The sequence below is a fragment of the Plecotus auritus genome (assembly GCF_963455305.1).
Source record: "Plecotus auritus genome assembly, chromosome: 7".
In the NCBI taxonomy this organism is placed as follows: domain Eukaryota; kingdom Metazoa; phylum Chordata; class Mammalia; order Chiroptera; family Vespertilionidae; genus Plecotus; species Plecotus auritus.
In genome coordinates this window covers 40,607,919-40,627,540 of record NC_137774.1, presented here as the reverse complement: position 1 = coordinate 40,627,540, position 19,622 = coordinate 40,607,919, and the positions used below count along the sequence as shown (strand labels likewise).

General features: G+C 45.5%; 2 protein-coding genes across 5 annotated transcripts in view; both read left to right on the top strand.

Annotated features, from left to right (window-relative positions):
• Positions 1-16,797, top strand: part of NCBP3 (nuclear cap binding subunit 3) — a 35,856-nt gene extending 19,059 nt beyond the window's left edge. For 2 of the 3 annotated variants that reach the window (XM_080678613.1, XM_080678612.1), the window contains exons 9-14: positions 62-165; positions 1,945-2,239; positions 3,787-3,941; positions 6,063-6,218; positions 7,104-7,266; positions 7,731-16,797. In XM_080678613.1, the coding sequence (XP_080534739.1) occupies positions 62-165; positions 1,945-2,239; positions 3,787-3,941; positions 6,063-6,218; positions 7,104-7,266; positions 7,731-7,839 (982 nt within the window). In that variant the 3' untranslated portion in view covers positions 7,840-16,797. Of the gene's footprint in view, positions 1-61; positions 166-1,944; positions 2,240-3,786; positions 3,942-6,062; positions 6,223-7,103; positions 7,267-7,730 lie in introns of all 3 variants that reach the window. The other variant, XM_080678611.1, reaches the window with a different exon arrangement.
• Positions 16,798-17,855: 1,058 nt separating this feature from the next.
• The window catches only part of ITGAE (integrin subunit alpha E), a gene marked incomplete at its 5' end in the record, with an annotated part of 63,213 nt that continues 61,446 nt past the window's right edge, over positions 17,856-19,622 (top strand). For both annotated transcript variants that reach the window (XM_080678609.1, XM_080678608.1), the window contains one exon: positions 17,856-17,889. In XM_080678609.1, the coding sequence (XP_080534735.1) occupies positions 17,856-17,889 (34 nt within the window). The remainder of the gene's footprint in view (positions 17,890-19,622) is intronic.

Below are 19,622 nucleotides of genomic sequence, written 5' to 3'. Positions count from 1 at the left end.
GTGGGTTTCATGGTCCTTCCTGTTGGTCTTTGATTATGTGCTTATTTTGGCAATGTTGCAGGAAGCGAAGATATCATTCCCGTCGCATTCAGCGGGATGTGATCAAGAAGAGAGCCATGATTGGGGATGATGTTGGCTTGACGTCCTATAAACATCGACATTCCGGTAGTTGCCTGCTCAGCTCTTGGGTAGACACATGTTTGGCTCCCGAAATCATATTTTTATTCTTAATACAGTCTTTTAAGGTTCCAAACTTTATCATCCTCTCTTCCTTGCCCTCACCCTCTGCCAACATATAGGAAAGTAAGTCAAGTCACAATTAATTTTAAATTGCCCATACAAAGAGGTCAAATGATTTTATAAAAGCTGTTCTAATAAAAAAGGTCAAATGTGACATAGGGAAAATGGAAAATAAAACTATTCTTAGTAATCTAATTTTTCCTATTTATATCAAAAGCTGCATGAAAAAATTAAAAAAAAAATACTTTATCAGATGAGCTGATTTTATTGTTCCTTTATCTGAAAATGAAGCCTTGCTATATCTAGTGTTTTATGCGTATTGGCTTGTGCACATGAATGTCTCCAGAAAAATAGGATATCATGACTTGGGTTTGTTTTCCTTTCTTCTCTTCTCGTCTTTCTTTTTTTCTTTCTTTGCTTATTGTAAAAGAACCATTTTCATTATGTTTTATAAAGATTTGTTTTTTATTTTGAACCTAAGCTGTGGTTATCTTCCACATGCTTGGTAGAACTAGAACTAGCTAAGTCAACATACAAACATGGAATAACATGCATACACATTTATCATTGTAACAAGGACAGAGAGAGGTCACATCTATACATTTTTATTTAATGTGTATATAGAAAATTATATACGTGAAATTTGCATTTTATGCAGTTACACTTTCCTAATTTTAGTTACATTAAGATATTTAAGATATTTTCATCATGCAATCTTCATATTTATATTAAAAATATTAAAAAGAGAATTGCCCCTAATTCTAGCACTATAATATACTGACTTCATTTTACATTTTTCCTATTTTTTTTGTTTCATAGTAAATATTATAATTTTTGTAAACATATATTCTATATTGTGCTTCTTCTACTATTTATATGTTTTTTTTCATGAACTTTAAAGTTACAGTTGATTTTCATTATTTCTGGTGATTATGGTCTAAGTCACTGTGACCCTTGAAGGAGCAAATACTGAACCATTGAGAATCCGGTCATACCATTTTGTCAGCTGATCAATATATAACCTTGTCTTTCTGTTTAAAGACACTTTATTTTAATACATTTAATACAATCATAAGCATGAATTCACAGTCACCAGCACTATAACTCATGCCTGAACAAAGCTGATATAATACACATATTTTCCTCTCCTCTTAAGGCACATTACATCCTCCTTACATTTAGGAACACTAGACAGTTTTGGCATTACTAAATAGTGAAATCACCAACGAACACCACATAAATGTGAAAAACGTGGCACTCACTAGACTGCAAAAGGACACTTACATAAGTGTGAGGTGAGCAAGAGGAAAGAGCACTGCCTCGTTTGACCTGTGCTGGGAAGATGCATGTGTGGCGACTCATATTTGCCATGCTGCACATGTCCACTAATGACCATGAAAGCACTGCGAGCATTGATTTTGGAGTTAGAAATAAATGTGGCAAAATAAAAAATATGGAGTCTGTGAATAATGGCAGTTGACTGTATTTTAGATAATTTTATAATCCATGGGCTGCTAGATCATACTTGACCTAGCCATCCTTCTGTTGTAGGTATGAGAATGGCAACCAGATTGGCACTGTTATAGATAATGCGTCAATAAAATCTTGGGCATGGGAGCCCTTTCTTTTAAAGAAGTCAGTGAAGTAAATAGAAAATTAGACTTGTCATTGCTTTTTCTAAATTTTTTTGGTAAAATTCCTTAGGACTAGTGAATGTTCCTGAGGAACCCATTGAAGAAGAGGAAGAGGAGGAGGAGGAGGAGGAGGACCAGGACATGGATGCCGACGACAGGGTGGTAGTAGAGTACCATGAGGAGCTCCCAGCTCTCAAGCAGACCCGGGAGCGGAGCTCATCCAGGAGGTCCAGTGCCAGCAGCTCAGACTCTGATGAAATGGACTATGATCTAGAACTGAAAATGATTTCCACTCCTTCACCAAAGAAAAGCATGAAAATGACTATGTATGCTGATGAAGTGGAATCTCAGTTGAAAAATATTAGGTAAGATTATTCTTCTGTCAGGGCTAGCTTTTAATTTGGTTTTAAATACTAATTACTAACTTTGTTTTAATTTCTCTTAGTTTTATAATCACTTTATCTGTTCTAATTTTAGTCCTTTGTAGAGTTTGAATAAAAGTGTTTGAGTTTTCCTCAAAATATACAAGAAGAGATCCTTGTTATAGAAAGTATAAAAGGTGAAAATCACTTGTATAGTCATCCTTTCCTGAGACAAGGACTGTTAGCATCTGGGTGAATAACCTTCCCACTAATTTCATGCATACACAGAACACATGGAGAAATTATAGACATAGTTGTACAAAAGTGAAGTTACGCTATTTATATTGTTTTGCAGTATGCTTTTTCCATTCAACATGTTATAGGGATCCACTATTTTTTCAGCTGTATGTAATTCATTGTTTGAAAGTATCATGGTTTATTTAACCCAATCTCTTATTGATAGACACTTAGGTTTCTATTTTCTTACTATCGCATTAATAGATAAATTCCTTAAATTACAATTATTGCATATGTTTTAAAATATGGTATGCAAAATTTCATTCCAGAAAGGTTTTATTCACTCACATTGCCACCTGTTACCTACATACTCATCAATGTTAGGTATTACATTTTCTAATTTTTGCTAATTTTATGGACCAAAAAAATAGTTGTTTTTTTTTTAATCCTCACTGAAGATATTTTTTCCATAGATTGCTAGAGAGTGGAAGGGAGGGAGAAGGGAAGGGAGAAGGAGAGAAACATCAACATGAGAGAGATACATCGATTGGTTGCTCTCTTACAAGCCCCTGCCTGGGCTGGTGAACTTGCAACCAAGGTACGTGCCCTTGACCGGGAATTGAATCCGGGACCCTTTGGTCCACAGGCCAACGCTCTAACCACTGTACAACCAGCCAGGGCAAAAAAACAGTTATTTTAATGTGCTTTTCTTTGATGACTAGTGGGGATGAGGATGAGCATATTCCTGCGGGCAGGTAGCATATGCACAACTTGAAGGGTTGGAATCTAGGGATGCTCTCTCTAAGTGTTCTTGGTGGTGTATTTGGGGAAAGGAAGGAACCATTCAAGCTGGTTTGTATGGCTTTGTTCACATCCTTATTTTTAGTTTTCACAGAACTTTGTAAGGACAAATGCTGCCAAAATAATGCTGGTTCCTAGCATGGTAGCAGATGTCTTTGACGGAGAAGTCAGCCCTTAAAGAAAGGGATTGCAGACTCTGTTGTATCTTGTCTACAGCCTGGGCGAGCAGAGGCCTCTCAATGTTTGTCCCAGGAGAAGGAGACTCATAGTTACATGCTCGTGATGGCTGACAAACATCAGGTGTGGAAACCTTGGAACCTGCTCACCTGGCTGGTCTCGTTACATCAGGCTGATCATGATTTTTGTAAATAATTACCAGTGTGTAGTATTTGTAAGTGAATGTTAGATTAGATTGGGTTTTAATTGTTCCCAGAGAAGTATATGAGATTGTTGCATGGACATTGTCCCATAGTTGAAGTTAGTTAGCTGTGTCTTTTTTTTTTTTCCTTAAGGAACTCCATGAGGTCAGATACTATATCAACAAGCAATATCAAACACCGAATCGGTAACAAATTACCACCTGAGAAATTTGCAGACGTCCGACATTTATTAGATGAAAAACGTCAGCACACACGTCCACGGCCATCAGGCAGCAGTACTAAGTCAGGTATTGTTGTTCAGTTCTGTTTCTGGGCTTCATTCTGAGCTCCAGAAGGCAAATGGGCAGGGATAGGTTTTTAGATTAAATGATGTCATTTGTGGACAGATTTAGTTGTTATAGTTCATTCTAAATTATGGGTTAGGCATTTGATTTCAGGACATGAAAAATAATCCGACTTTTTAATACTAGCTTTCAGTATTTTTGAACTTAACAGTTATTTTACTATGTATGTCATTGGTATTTTTTAAAATATATTTTTATTGACTTCAGAGGAAGAGAGAGGGAGAGAGAGATAGAAACATCAATGATGAGAGAGAATCATTGATAGTCTGCCTCCTGCAAGCCCCACACTGGGGATCAAGCCCGCAACCTGGGCATGTGCCCTGACTGGGAATCGAACTGTGACCTGGTTCATAGGTTGACACAATCATTGGTATTTTTTTATATGTAGGGGTAATATAAATTGTTGTAGAAATGGTTAAGAATTTGAACCAGACATGAGTGTATCGGATACTTGGCCATGTCTGCTGTGTGCCAGGCCCTGGGCTAGGTGCTAGGAGTGTTCGAAGTCTTCAGAGGGGATGCACAATCATCCTAGAACTTTGATGGAGACACACGAGTGCACACATTCAGATCATTCCCCCAAAAGCAGAGTGGAGGAAATGCTCTGATAGTCCTGTAAGCAGTGGACTATGGGAGCAGAGAGGGAAGCTGGATCTTCTGGCAGAATTGTGGAAGGCTTCTTAGAGAATGTGGGGAGAGAATAAGATCTCAGTTGGCAAATATAGTTTTTTGAGGAAGTAACCTGATTTTATATCTATTTTAGAAAGATAACTTAGGAGCAGAGTGGGGTAGGATATAGAATTAAGTAAGTCACAAAGGCCTGAACTAGGTCAGGGACCACAGAGACAAGAGTGGACAAGAATGTCAAACCTTGTGCAGCACTGGGATGTGAGGGAGGAAAGGGAGAGAAGCCAAGGGGCTCAGGCCAGTATTCCTGAGGGCAGATAGCATATGCACAACTCGATTCGGATGATGGGTGCTGCTCTCCGAGAATAAGCAAGGTGGGTAAGAGCCCAGCACAGTGACTTGCTAATAAAGGTGGTTTTGTTGTTGCTGTTATTATGTTACTGTTAGAAGGAACTCAGGATGAAAGGCAGATTTCGGAGGTGGGAGGGGGTATAGAGGAAGAACAAATTTTATTTGGAACATCTTCTCTTAATCTTTTGTTTTTCACCACTCTCATTACATTTATTGTTAAGTGTAATAAGTTTATTGAGAACTTATATGTTCAAAGATTGTGGCTTCTGCCCTCGGCTTTTGCAATATTGCTTGTTAACTAAAATGTTTGTAAATCATTTGGTCTGCTTGGTTCTACTTAAAAAAAAAAAAAAAGGACAGTTGATTCTGCCTCAGAAATTCCTTTCTGGAGCAGTCAGCTGAGGACCCTGCCCACTGGGAACCCTTACATCTGAATTTTCCTAAGGAAATCTAGATTACATACAGCAGCGATTTTCAACTGGTGTGCCACAAGAATTTTTAAAACATGCAGTACCTGACTATTTAGTCAGGGGCACTGACCTCTTTTCTTTTAGATTGTCAAATGAAAGAATGACAACAGCCAACATGTTGTCCCATGTGGATGAATCAAAATTATATCTTTTTTTGGTCTGCCACAGAACTTTAGTAATTAGCTTATGTGTGCCATGAGATGAAAAAGGTTGAAAATCACTGGCATAGCCCTAGCCAGCTTGGCTCAGTGGATAGAGCGTCGGCCTGCGGACCGAAGGGTCCCAGGTTCGATTCCGGCCAAGGGCACATGCCTGGGTTGCGGGCTTGATCCCCAGTGGGGGGTGTGCAGGAGGGAGCCGATCAATGATTCTCTCTCATCATTGATGTTTCTATCTCTCCTTCTCCCTTCCTCTCTGAAATCAATAAAGAAATATATTTAAAAGGAAAAAGAAAGAAAGAAAATCACTGGCATAGAGCGATGTTGAGAAGCTTGAGTGTGTTGGCCCTTTGTCCTCACTCGGGGAGATCTGGACCAGGTCCTATAAGGATCTCAGGTTGACAGTACAGATAGCAAAGCACACACACTTGGTAACAGTAGTACTTTTTTTTTCCTAGATATACGCCAGCGGTTAGGAAAAAGACCACATTCTCCAGAAAAAGCTTGTAACCCCGTTGTTCGGAGAGAACCCTTTTCTGATGTTCATAGTAGGCTAGGTGTTCCCAGGCAAGACATTAAAGGCCTCTATTCTGATACTCGGGAGAAGAAATCAGGTTGGTAACACTTAAAACTGATGGGAATGGGAATTGGGTAAGAAGAGCAAGGACAAATGGGTAAAGCATTGAAATATTTTGTTAGCAGAAGGCAGTAAATAGCAGGTGCCAAAAATATTTTTTCTCTTCCATAATAATTGTAATAACAGCAACAATAATAATAATGATAGTAATATGGAAATTTTAGTAAATAGATAAAAAGACCCATCTCTGGTTCTTTCAGTTTAGCACAAATACTTTTTAGTTTCATGTATGCTATTCCAGTCTTTGTCCATATACATACCCTACCTTTTCATATAGTGTTTTACCATAGTCACTTTCCTACATGGTTATATTCTTTATAGATAAAACTTAATTGCCATATAGTGTGGCTATACTATGAAATTCTAAACACACATTTCTCTATTAGATATTGATAAAGTATATTTTTAAAATTAATGGAGGGTAGGCAGAATCTCTAAAAGTTTGCAGTGTTGCAGGCCCATCAGTTTATAGAACGTTGTAGCTGGGATGATCTGGGGATGGCCCACTCCTGGCAGAATGCAACTGTGCACCGGGTGGTGAGTTTCACCAGGGAGGGGCCAGGTGTAGCACAGACTCCCTGGTGATTCTAATATGCTCAGCATGGAGGCACATGTTCCCTGGCTGTGAGAATCTCCCCTTGGGTCCAGATCCCTCAGTTTGCAGGCAGGGGATTGCAGCCAGGGAGATGAGATTACCTGTGCAAGGCTGCACAATGGTTGCAAGTGCCACAGACCCTCCCCCGCTCCCCCCCCCCACCACTGTTTCCTGCTCATCAGGTGTCAGCAGTACCCCTGCTTCCTTAGTACTACCCTGCTTCTCAGCATTGACTACCAAAACTAAAATGCCTTCTTATTTAAACAGGTAGTTTATGGACTCGCTTAGGATCTGCATCCAAGACCAAAGAAAAGAACACGAAGAAAGTGGATCATAGGGCTCCTGGCACTGAGGAAGATGACTCCGAGCTGCAAAGGGCATGGGGGGCTCTGATTAAGGAGAAAGAACAGTCTCGCCAAAAGAAGAGCCGGTTAGATAACTTACCATCTCTCCAGATTGAAGTTAGTCGGGAAAGCAGCTCTGGTTCAGAGGCAGAGTCCTGATGCCCTTGGGGCCGATGGCAGCTGCCCTAAAGCCTGACATTCTTGCGCAGGGTGGGGTGCACAGTAGGAGCCTCCCCTGCAGGAGTTGGTGCCCCTCCCGCTTTTACTCATACAGTCACCCTCAGCTCTTGCTACTTTAGCAAGACCTCTTAAGAATGTGACATGTTTGAAGGGCATCTATCTATCTTTTGCTGCAGTTATAGTTCTGGGCCCTCAATTTTTTTTCCTACCACCCCACAAGCTTTACCCTTTGAGAAAAAGGCAGCCCTCCAGATTTTGTAGATGTTTTTCTTAATATTTTTAACATTGTGTCTTTTAAAAAAAAATGTTTTACACAGTTCATCCAAAGAACAGAGAACTGAACTTCTCACTATTGCCTTGGCCCTGACAGCTGTTACCAGCACCCTTTTCCCAAGAAAAGTCAATTCCCAGGTGCTTATTGGACAGCCTTCGAGGGGGAAGATGAGGGAAGCTGCCAGCTCACTCTTCCAGGACCCTAGTGTGGGGCCGAATCTCATGGACCTGACCTCAGAGGTGCACCAGTGCTGCCCAGGTAGATCACAGACACAGCGTCGGTCGTGCTTCCGTTCCTCCTGGAGATACCTGTTAGGGACCTCTTGTTAGTAATCGGCTTGCCGTGAAGATCAAGTTCAGTACTGGGGGATTTTTAGGAACAAAAACTGTGACTTCTGGATTTGGGATGGATTTTTTTGTGCTAGGGGTGGGGTCATGGGGTCATGTTGAACAATTTCTAAGTCTGTATTATGTTTAAAAAATATTAATGATTTAAGGTTTAAATTTTTAATTTTTATATGTGAAAATACTTCCTGTTGGCTACCAGGGAAGCTCAAGTGGTGTCTAATGTGCTGTTAAATATATATTATATACTTTGGAAGAAGGCAAAGAGAGGAGTCTCATTATTTTTAAATGATCCTAATTGTATTGTCTGTTGTACATAGAGTTCAGCTTGCCTTTGGCCACTGTAGGAAAAACACCCACCCATCAGAGATGGGGTCGTGTTGTTCATTATCCTTTTAGAAGTAATGCATTGACCTTTTTTCTGGCACCTGGAGACATCTTCAAAACTGGCAAATGACTTAGTGATAGAAATTTTAGTTCATTTATTTCTAGTTTTAGTTCGAATATTTTTAACTAAAAGGCAGTAGATTAATTTGTTTTCCTGTCTGATGTTTATTTTGAAGTATTTAATGTTTGCATTCCTCTGCAGCTTAAAAAGGGTGTTTCACTTCAGTTCACCAGCACTTGGGAGTTAGGGATAGTGAAGCTTTGTCCCTTTTGTGATGTCACAGCTCTCCACCTGCCTGGAGTGTCCCAGTCCCAGTGCAACCCTGCATTCTAGAGCTCCTCCTCGTCTTGTGGCTGAGCTCATTAGTGTTCCCTGGAGAGCTGATTGAGTGCAGAGCACTGTTGTTAATCACGTAAAGGGCTGTGAGACGTGAGGGCTGCAGCAAAGCCTGCATTGTCCGTATTTTGTTGCTTAACCTGCCTTTTTCTCTCCCTTTAGAAAGATTAGAACAACAGGCCCATGATATGTTTCACCTTCCTAATAGGATTCCAGGAAAGAGATCGTTTAGGCCAGTGGTCGGCAAACTCATTAGTCAACAGAGCCAAATATCCACAGTACAACGATTGAAATTTCTTTTGAGGGCCAAATTTTTTAAACTTAAACTTCTTCTAACACTACTTCTCCAAAATAGACTCGCCCAGGCCGTGGTATTTTGTGTAAGAGCCACACTCAAGGGGCCAAAGAGCCGCATGTGGCTCGCGAGCCGCAGTTTGCTGACCACTGGTTTAGGCTTCTCTGCCAGGTGAGACCTAAGGTTGCTGAGGCTTCTTAGCTTCTCTTGCTCTTTGAAGCACACTGAGAGCCAGGTTCTTGAGGAGGGTTTGGGAGTTGATCGAGTGAGAAATATGAGGCCCTGAGAGTCAGAGACCTGGGTGCCACCCCTGGCTGTGTTCCATGAGCTGGGCCTTGGTTTCCCCATTTAGCAAATGAATGGCTGGAACCAGAGCTTCTGGCTTTGTTGGTGTGTCTCAGTGGTGGTTGACTTTTTGCCCCAGTTATGGCTGCAGTAAGCTGGCCAGCACTGGTTTCTGTTGCAGGTGAGGGAAGGGTCAAGGAGTCAACTGAGGTTGTGCATGAGGTTGTGGACAGGGATTTACCCCATCCATTCCAGTCTCTGGGTGGGACAGAGTCTTTGTGGTCAGGGCCCCAACTGACAAGGTCTCTGTAGTGTTCAGAAAATGCCCCTCCTAGGTTTTCCTTTGCGTTTCCCAGCAGTGGTACAGGCCCATCTGTCCCAGGGCCTTTTGGTCCTCCCCGGTCTCCGGTAGAGACCAGGGAAGACTTTCAGGTGAGTGGTGGTTTGTAGTCAAACCGGGTCTTCGATTTAACCAAGAAAAGTGCCCACTTTAGCAGCTTGGCAATTCTCACAAACACACAGAACCCAGAAAAGGATCTTAAAAGATTTTCAGTGTATTTCTGAAAGTTATTGTTCTCAGCCTCTCTTGCTCTCCAGACTGTACTCAGATACTCAGATTGTGCAATATGTTAGGTGTGCCCCGAGTGCTCAGCCCCTTCCTTTGGAGTTTGGGAGTGAGAATGGACAGTCAGGACAGTCCCCTGGCAGGAGCTCAGTGGGCTTTTACACGTGGCACTCTTCATGGATGTGGGCAGCAGGACTATGCACTTTTCATATTTCTCTTCGTCTTTATACGTACAAGATTTTAAATACATTTATGCTGCTTGATAATAATTAGATACCTCATTTGTTTCCCACTTACCTCTTGGGAGAGGTACCAGCTACCCAGGGGAACTTACAGAGGCTCCACAGATGTAAACTTTCCTCATCTGGCCTCGTCTAGTTCAGTTCCTTGAAACCCTCCCCGAAGTTCAACCACTGTCTCCTGCTCCATCTCTATAGCAGCTCCTCACTGGTCTCTGCATCATCTCTCCTTCTCTATTCTGCACCATATCCAGGGTGAACTTCTGTTGTTAGCAGTTGATTGATATATAATTTATGTATTGTACACGTCAGTGGCTTTCTGTATAGTCACGGAGAAGTGCAGCCATCATCATACTCAATTTTAGAATATTGCATCACTAGAAAGAATACTTGTACCATTAGCAATCACTCCTCATTCCCTGTCCCTGCCCCCCGCTAGCAACCACTATTTCTGTCGCTATGGATTTTCTTATTCTGCACATTTCATATAAATGAAATCATACACTTTGTTTGATTTGTGACTGGCTTCTTTCACTAAACATATTTTCAAGTTTCATCCATGTAGCATGTATCAGGACTTTATTTCCTTCTGTTGCTGAATAATATTCCATTGTATGGCTGTACCACATTTTATTTATCTATTCACCTGTTAATGGACATTTGGGTTGTTTCTGCTTTGAGACTATTCTGAATAGTGCTCCTATGAACATTTATGTACAAGTTTTATGTGGACATATGTTTTCATTACTCTTGGGTTGTATACCTAGAAGTGGGATTGCTGGGTCATATTATAACTCTGTCTTTAACCTTTTGGAGAACTGCCAGGCTGTTTTTCCAAGTGGTTGCATCATTTTTCATCTCCCCCCGCCCCAGCAATATACAAGGGTTCCAGTTTTTCTGCATCTTCGACAGCAACTTATTTTCTGATATAAATTGGTATCTTGTGGTTTTGATTTGCATTTCCCTGATGACTACAGATGTCGGCTATCTTTTCATGTGCTTCAGGGTGAACTTTCTGTTATTTCTCTGCCGAAGACCTTTTCCTAAGCATCACCATTGCCCTTGGAATAAATCCCAAACTCCTCCGATACTCACACGGCTGGTCAAGACCTAGTCTCTGGCAGTGTTTCTGGCCTGTTGGCCCACCCTCCCCTGCCCTCTGCTCACTACTTCCCTGGCTCATCGCTATCTTCCCAGCCTTCCAGGCTCTGCTCAGTGCTGCCTCCCGCACTGACCCCCTCCCCCTGGCCCTGTCCCCTCCTGCCTGGCCTTCTCTTTTCCCTCATGCTCAAGGACTTAGCAACCCCTCCATGAGGCTACCCCAGCTCTCAGAGCCAGGGTCTGGGTCCCCGCTTTGTGCCCCACAGTACTGCCACATGGAAGTCTTCTTGGCTCACTCCAGGGTTAGAGTAGAAAATCATACCTAGGGGAACATTGCGTGTAATCACAGTTCCTCTTGGAAACCCCGAGGAAGTGCTGTGTTGAAGACCAGCATCAGGAGGTCCATAGTGAGTGCAGTTGCTCCTGCCCGTGTGGAAACAGGTCACGGTTCCTTTGGTGGAGCACCAGGTGAAGTGTCTGGTCTGCGATTATTAGGGCCATGCTATATAAAAGACACTTCTTCAGGTGTTATAGTCCCACTCAGGTGAGAAGAGGTGCTTGGGAGTGAGAGGCCACAGGAGCAGCAGAGCTTGAGCTCGCCACTGGCCCTCCTGCCTTCTGCTAGGTGAGTGGAAGGCAGGTGAATGGGCCAAATGACTTAAAATTATTTCCCTTTTTCCTTGTCTTTTTTCCCCAGACAAATGCCATAGTGTTTGCCTAAGTGAAGTGTGTGTATGATACCAAATCTCTATCCACTCCCAAGCCTGCCACCTCTCCACTGGATTGTAGTTCCCTATTCCTGGTTTGTCTTTTTGCTAGACTGTAAGCTCTGTGAGAGCAGGGACATGTCTGGCTTGTTCCTGGGGTTTCCCCAGTCCTGGCACCTGACAGGCCCCCCACGGACAGGTGCTGGGTGTGCACAACCCCCACTGCAGGAGCAGCTCCCTCCGCTGAGGCCTGGCTAGTACTTGTTTTCCTGCCTTGTACCCACCACACTTTGTCTTTGTTTTACTGTCCCTGCCAGCCTGTGAACTCCCAATGAGCAGGTGTCTTCCTGTTGTCGCCTCTGTGTCCTCCCAACATACCAGAGTAAGTGGCGCCTAAAGAGTGTTTGGTAAATGGACTGTGGTAACCTAACCCAGCTCTGGTGCCTTTGTCTACACGTCAGTCTACTTTCAGTCAAGACCACCAGATTCAGAAGAGGAAGGTTGCTCAGCAGTGCATACTTGTATAACAAAAACATCTCATTAAAACCTCGATAAAATTCCCATTTTGGTGATCTGGCCATAGCTGAGCAGAAACTTACCCAGCTCTATGAAGAGTTTGCTAGAGAATTACGTAGGTAAGAAGGCAGGAGAGCAGGACAGGAGGTGGACGGAACCCCATAGATAGAAGGATTGCTGGGACAGCCTAGCCTCTGGTCCTGTTGGGGAGGAACAGCAGCCCAGAGAAGGCAAAAGGAAGCAGCTCTCTCCGCAGCAGCCCTTTGCCTCAAGCAGCATTCCAGCTCTCACAGGGAGCGTTCTTAAAATTATGGCGAAATGCTGACAGACTATGTGGGTTAAAGCTAACAGCAACTCGTGGCTTCACAGATTCATTAATTGCTGCACAAATATGCTTGATGTATAATTATTTGCGTTTAAACCTTATATAATAAGAAGTAAATTAGAAGTTAAACCATTTTTTTCTTTTAAGAACTAAAAAGACCAAATTTTTTTTTTATAATCTTGAGAATAGCACACTTCAAGGCAGATTACTGTTGAGTTCAATAACCTAGGACTTTCCTTACATGTTTATAAAGTAAGTCTTAGGAGAAAACCTACTGTAGCATTTAAAAAAAAATGAAATTTAGGAACATTTCACAGACTTTTGATGTTCCAGGAGCAATTAGGGAAATGCCAACTCCAAGCCTGTTTCAAATAGTTGTGAGGCATTGGAGTGGGGTTTTGCTGTGGTGTAAGTAAAACTCCAGAGTACGGGTAGTGTTGAATCCACCACAGTCATTCCCTGCCTGGGGCCCTTAGTTGTTTTGTCTGAGCAATTCTAGAGGCCCCAGACCAGTGTAGGTTAGTGAGGGCAAGAGGCCCCCACAGTTGGCAGGAGAGAAGACATGGCCTTCCCATCTCTTCCTGGGGTTGCTGTGTGTTTAATCCTATGATGTGTCCTTCTTGTCATTGGTAAGGGTTCCTCAGGGGGCCTGTGAGCAGGATGCAGCACGCTTAGCTCAGGTAAGAGTATCATTTGGGGAGAGTCAAATAGTATGGAGGCTACGGCTGGGGCTAGAGCCCAGGGAACTCCCTTTGTCCCAGGTACAGACAGGGAAAGACTAAGCAAGTCCCTTCACCTCTTGGGACCTCAGGTTCCCCATCTGTCACATGAAGGGATCTCCAGTTTTCTTTTAGTGTTAATGTGAGTTGTGAGCTCTTTGCTGTACTTTCCCAGGGAGCATAAGGACTGTAAGCTGGACAGGAAGGAGGTGGGGGCAAGCAAGAGGTCTAAGACCTTGGACCCTTGGTTCCATGACTCAAGTGCAACCCCCATCCCCCTCTCCCAGTCCCTCAGTTATGAAAAGCCAAGAGGATCCTCTCGCTTGCTTCCTCTCCACTAAGCCCCCCTTCCCCAGCACACACCATTCAATGTTTTATTTATAAGGGAGTTTTTTTTAGGAGGTGGCCCAGAATATTAGCTTGAGCTGCCATAGCAAACTACCATAGACGTGGTGGCTTCAGCAACAAATTTATTTTCTCACAATCTGGAGGCCAAGATCAGGGTGCCAGCATGGTTGGGTTCTGGTGAAGCCTCTCTTCCTGGCTTACAGAGAGCTGCCTTCTCATGTGTCCTCACATGGCCTTTCCCTGTTGCCTGCACTTGGGGAGAAGGATCACTTCCTCTTCTAAGCCTGTTGGATTAGGGCCCTACCTTTATTATCTTAAATATCTCCTAAAGGCCCTATTCCCAAATATAGTCAAATTGGGTGTTATGACTTCAACATATTAATTTGGGGGGTCTGAGGGACACAGTTCAGTGCATGGCACCCAGGGATGCAAGGATCCCAGTATGTTTGTGGAATGAGGTCCCTGCTTTTTAATAGCTCACAATAGATCCTTGGGTCTGAAGGCACCAGCTTTTACTGGTTCAGAGTCCTGGGTCTGGAGGAGATAGACCTGTTTGAGTCCCAACTCTGCCACTAATTAGCCATTTGCCTTGGGTAAATTCCTTCACCACCTTCTCTGAGCCAACACCCTCATTGGTGAAATCGGATGACCCAGCAGGGTGACTGTGAGGACCCGATGAGGGCTCCACGGAAGGCCCTGGACACTGAGCCTGCGGCTCCCGTTGAGTGCCCGTTCAACAGTGGTGGTGACTGCTGCTCTTCTGTCGTCCCCAGCCCCCTTTGCCAGCCCTGGCCTCCACTGCAGTCCTCTCTAGTCTCTGTAACATCCTCACTCTTCCAAATGCTCTCCCGGGACTCAGAAGGCAAGCAGGTAGTTGGAAACATTTCCTGAGACTGGGGCTCTGAGGCAGGGCTGTGGGAACACCCTCATCCTGGTGCTTGGACTCTCGAGACAGAGTAGCTAGTCCTTTTACATCATGCTGAACACGGCCCCTCCAGCCCTAAAACATTTTCCTTTAAAATTACAGAATAGTTTCAAGGGTAGAATAAAGAACATTTTGCCAGATTTTATCATTTATTCTTTCCCTGCCTCTCCCCCTTCTTCCCTCTCTGAACCATGAATTATTTGAGGGTTACTTACATAGTCATGTCCCTTACTCCCTAAATATTTTAGTGAACATTTCCTGAGAACAAAGACATTCTCTCATAGTTATTTGATAACTATACTATACCATTCTCTGGTATAGTATAGTTATCAAATTTTAATTTGATAAATGTATAATTTTATCTAACCAGTACCGTAGTATCTAATCTGTAGTTCATGTTACAATTTTGTCAACTGTTCCAATAATGTGGTTTCCCACTGTGTTTTTATTTTTCTTTCTTTTTTCTTTTTAGAATATATTTTTATTGATTTCAGAGAGGAAGGGAGGGGGAGAAAGAAATAGAATCATCAGTGATGAGAGAGAATCATTGATTGGCTGCCTCCTGCACGCCGCATAATGGGGACCGAGCCGCAACGCAGGCATGTGCCCTCGACAAGAATCGAACTGTGACCTCCTGGTTCATAGGTCGACACTCCACCACTGAGCCACGCCAGCGGGACCCCACTGCTTTTAATGAAAATACTAGTAAATTTCAGCTAGAGTTGATGCCTTTTGTGTAACTCTCCACAGTCATACCCTTCACCTCTCATCTTTCTGCCCATAACCAGAGACTTGACTTTCTGGTTACCATTCCCAGGAATGGTATATTTTGCTAAATCAGTAATGTTTTTTAAAGCAAATTTTTTTGTTTTTGTTTTTGTTTTGGTCTAGGATCCAATCCAGTGTCACCCACTACATTTATTCTTCTTTAATTTGGAAAAACTCTTTAGCCTTTCTTGTCTTTTATGATATTAATGTTTTTGAAGAGTTCAGTCCATTTGTGTTGTAGAATATCCCTTGAGTTGGCCCTCTAACATTTGTTTAAAGTCATTTCCACATTCCTTTTGGATACATATGTACTTGCTAAACAGCCAGGTTTGTACACAGTCCTTGGGACCTTAAATTGGGTTTGTGGGGATAGTGACTGCTGTCAGATGGGTTTGAAGGGCCCCTGTGTGTGCTCATGATTAGGGCTCTGCCATGCTGGCATCAGCAAGCTTGGATGAAACCTCATTCTAGACATCACCAAAGATGCAGAAAATGGCCCTGTGCCTGGTCCAGCCTCCAGGCACCAACCTCGCCTCGCCTCCTGTGGTGCCCAGAGGTCACACTCCAGGTGTGAAGTCCTGCTTCCCAGAAGTCTCGAGCAGGCTGCAGTCCTGGGTCCAGCCTGCCCCGCTGCTGGTCTGCTCCGGCTCAGTGTGCAGCAGGCCTCCTGTGGCTCTGCCAGGTGCCCCTGACCCTCCGAGCAGGTGTGGGGAGGGCAGTCACTGCACCCTGCGGTGTGGACACGGGCCAGGCCTCCCCTATGACACAGGTAATTTGATAAATGTATAATTTTGTCTAATCATTATAGTAGTATCTAATCTGTAGTTCATGTTTCAATTTTGTCAGCCGTTCCAATAATGTGGTTTCCCGCTGTGTTTTCATTTTTCCTTTTTCTTTTTAAAAATATATTTGTATTGATTTCAGAAAGGAAGGGACAGGGGAAAAAAAGATAGAATCATCAATGATGAGAGAGAATCATTGATTGGCTGCCTCCTGCACACCCCACACTGGGGACCAAGCTGTGATGGGCTGGTCTTCATCGTGGTCTGGGAGGGAGATCATCCGACCTGGAGCTTTGCTCTGAGGTGTTTAACTTCTCTGTTCGATGGCATATGGTATGAAGATGGTGAATTGTCATCTGTGTAATAGACATGTAACATCAGGGAACTATCTTACTAGTAGGTATTTGGTCAGACCAAAGCAGACAATGCAAAAATGTTTTAAGTGTCATCAAACTTTACAAGACGTTGGCAAAGCGAGCTTTTAATGTGAGAAATGAAATAAAATGGATTTTCACCGTCATTAAGTCAACACCATTGTCCTCTGTGCTTTAACACATCCACACTTCAGAATACTCTCCCTTGACATACAGTCTTTCCTGTGAGAAGAGACATCGAGTCCCCTGCCTTTTTGAATGTAAATTAATTAAAATTAAATAAAATTTAAAAGTCCGGTCCTTGGTGGCACTGGTGACAGGGCAGGGCTCAGTTGCCACCTGTGGCTGGTGACTGCCATAGGGACTGCAGCTCAGAACACCGCAGGGGTCGGGACAGCGCTGCTCTGCACGGCAGCCTGGGACGCTGGGGGGCGAGAGAAGCTTTGTTCCATGACAGATGTCACACGGAAAGTCTGACAGATGGAGTTGGCGTTAAACTGTGACTGCAGGCTGCCTGTTGTGTCCTCCGGGTGCTGGGGTGGGTCAGGTTGCTGAGAGTTGGATGGGATTTTACATGTGCCGTTGTTCTGCTAGCCCAGAGCTCTGGTAAACCACTACTGGCATCGTGGCGCTGTGGCCAGGATTTACTGGTAAAGAGCAGCCACAGCTGAATTGAGGAAGTGATTTCAGCCAGGGCGCTGGATCTTCCCCTCACCTGGCCCTCCATGGCCCGGAGCTGGAGTGTGGGCCTGGTGCAGGACCCCAGCTCTGCTGGGAAGGCACTTCCTGTGGTCACTGCCCGGGGAACCATCACCAAGGGCCCTGAGGGGGTGCCGGGCTGAGGTGTCCTGGTGGTGTGACTGGGGCAGGGGCTGAAACTCACATGGATGATAAACAATAGCCGGGTTAACACTGCTCTGGCTGAGGACACCCGGAGCTGTTTCCAGGCCTCAGCTCAGCTCACCGTTTCAGGAAATGAGGGTGACAGGTGTCTCAGCTCCCAGGACTCCACCACAACTGCCGAGGAAGCCAGGCCACCAGCCGTGGACCAGTGGGAGCGCCTGTGTGTGCTTGAAAACGCCTGTCTGCCTGTGGGTCCTTGCCTGTGTCTGTGCGTCTGTCCCCGCCTCCTGGCACCCCGCTGAGGAGGGGAAGCTGAGCTGGCCCAGGCTCAGGCCCACTCCGCGCCTCAGCTTCAGCTAGGATGTGGCTCTTCCACACACTGCTCTGCGTGACCAGTAAGTCAGCCTCACCCCTGCCCGGAGGGGCTGCTGTGCCCTCAGTGCAGCCTTGTCTGTCGTCTGTCGTCTGTCTAATGGGCTGTCAGAGCCAGGGGTTAGAGAAAGGGTGAGACTGTCCCCAGGGAGATGCTCTTCCTCCGAGGTTCAGGTTCCCCGGCTTCCTCTGAAGGACATTGGGGCTCTGTCGGCAGTGCTGACAGCCTGTGGCTTCGAACTCCAGAGCTCTGCTACCCCGTCACTTCTCCACGCAGCTTCCCTCCTCACCCAGGCCCTCTCCCCACCCAGCCTCCCTCCCCACCCAGGCCCTCTCCCCACCCAGCCTCCATCCCCACTCAGCCTCCCTCCTCACTCAGCCTCCATCCTCACCCAGCCTCCATCCCCACCCAGCCTCCATCCTCCCCCAGGCCCTCTCCCCACCCAGGCCCTCTCCCCACCCAGCCTTCATCCCCACCCAGCCTCCCTCCTCACCCAGCCTCTGTCTTCACCCAGGCCCTCTCCCCACCCAGGCCCTCTCCCCACCCAGCCTCTGTCTTCACCCAGCCTCCATCCTCCCCCAGGCCCTCTCCCCACCCAGCCTCCATCCCCACCCAGCCTCCCTCCCCACCCAGCCTCTGTCCTCACCCAGCCTCCATCCTCCCCCAGGCCCTCTCCCCACCCAGCCTCCATCCCCACCCAGCCTCTCTCCCCACCCAGCCTCCATCCTCCCCCAGGCCCTCTCCCCACCCAGGCCCTCTCCCCACCCAGCCTCCGTCCCCACTCAGGCTCTCTCCCTATGGCACCCACTCTGGGCAGGTCCTCGGGTCTGTGCCAAATTTGCTCTCAGAGTGGAGGCACCGTCAGGTACCTCCCTTCCCCCAGCAAAGCACCCTTGTACAGACCAGGGGTTCCACTGATGAGGGGAAGACCCTGTGAGAATGTGTTGACGAGAGACTGGGGTCGTGTCTGTGTGGCAGAGGTGAATGCATTGGGGGAGACACCTTCCTGTTACGATGTTGGGGCCAAGATGAGAGTATGTGTGTGTGGTGGGGGGAGTGGGACACTTCCTCTTCCCACTCCCTGGAAGTCCTGTTCTGGCCATTAAACCTCCCGTGGAAGCCGCCTGGGGCAAGCCGAGCCCTGAGCCTGCGCCTGCTCACAGGCCGCAGGGATGGGACTGAGCACAGTCCGCCCCTGGAGACTGCTCGGGCCAGGTGTGAGGCCAGGGTGGTCCTGCCTGGTGATCGGGCAGGCTTCCTGGGGTCTCCTGCTCTGGGCAGCAGCTTGACAGAAGAATGAGATGGACATCAGACAGAAGCAGTTCTCCCTGAGGGATGGGCCAGGGCTGCAAGTGAGCCCCAGTGTCTGAGCGTTGAGTCCACGCTGGGAGGGGCTCAGGATGAGCACCCGCCACGGGCCGAGCACCCAGAGGCAGGCTAAGCATGTGCAAGGCACCAGCGAAGCAAGTATTTTGGGACATGTTTTAATACACAATATTACAAAAACATCAAAGTCATGGAAAGGTCAGAACGTTGCTGGTCTTTCGTTTCCTTATATTACAGTTTACACTTTTATTTTCAGTTACATACGGTGTGCAGGTGTGCAGAGGGGCTCTCCCTCTTCATAGCTTACGGCTTTGATCCCCCATCACCAAGAATGTCCGGAGAAGATGCTTAGATTATGGTTCACGCCCCCCCCACCCCCCCACCCCCCGCCCAAGGTGGAGGAGGTAACTGAAGCCCAGAGGAGCTGTG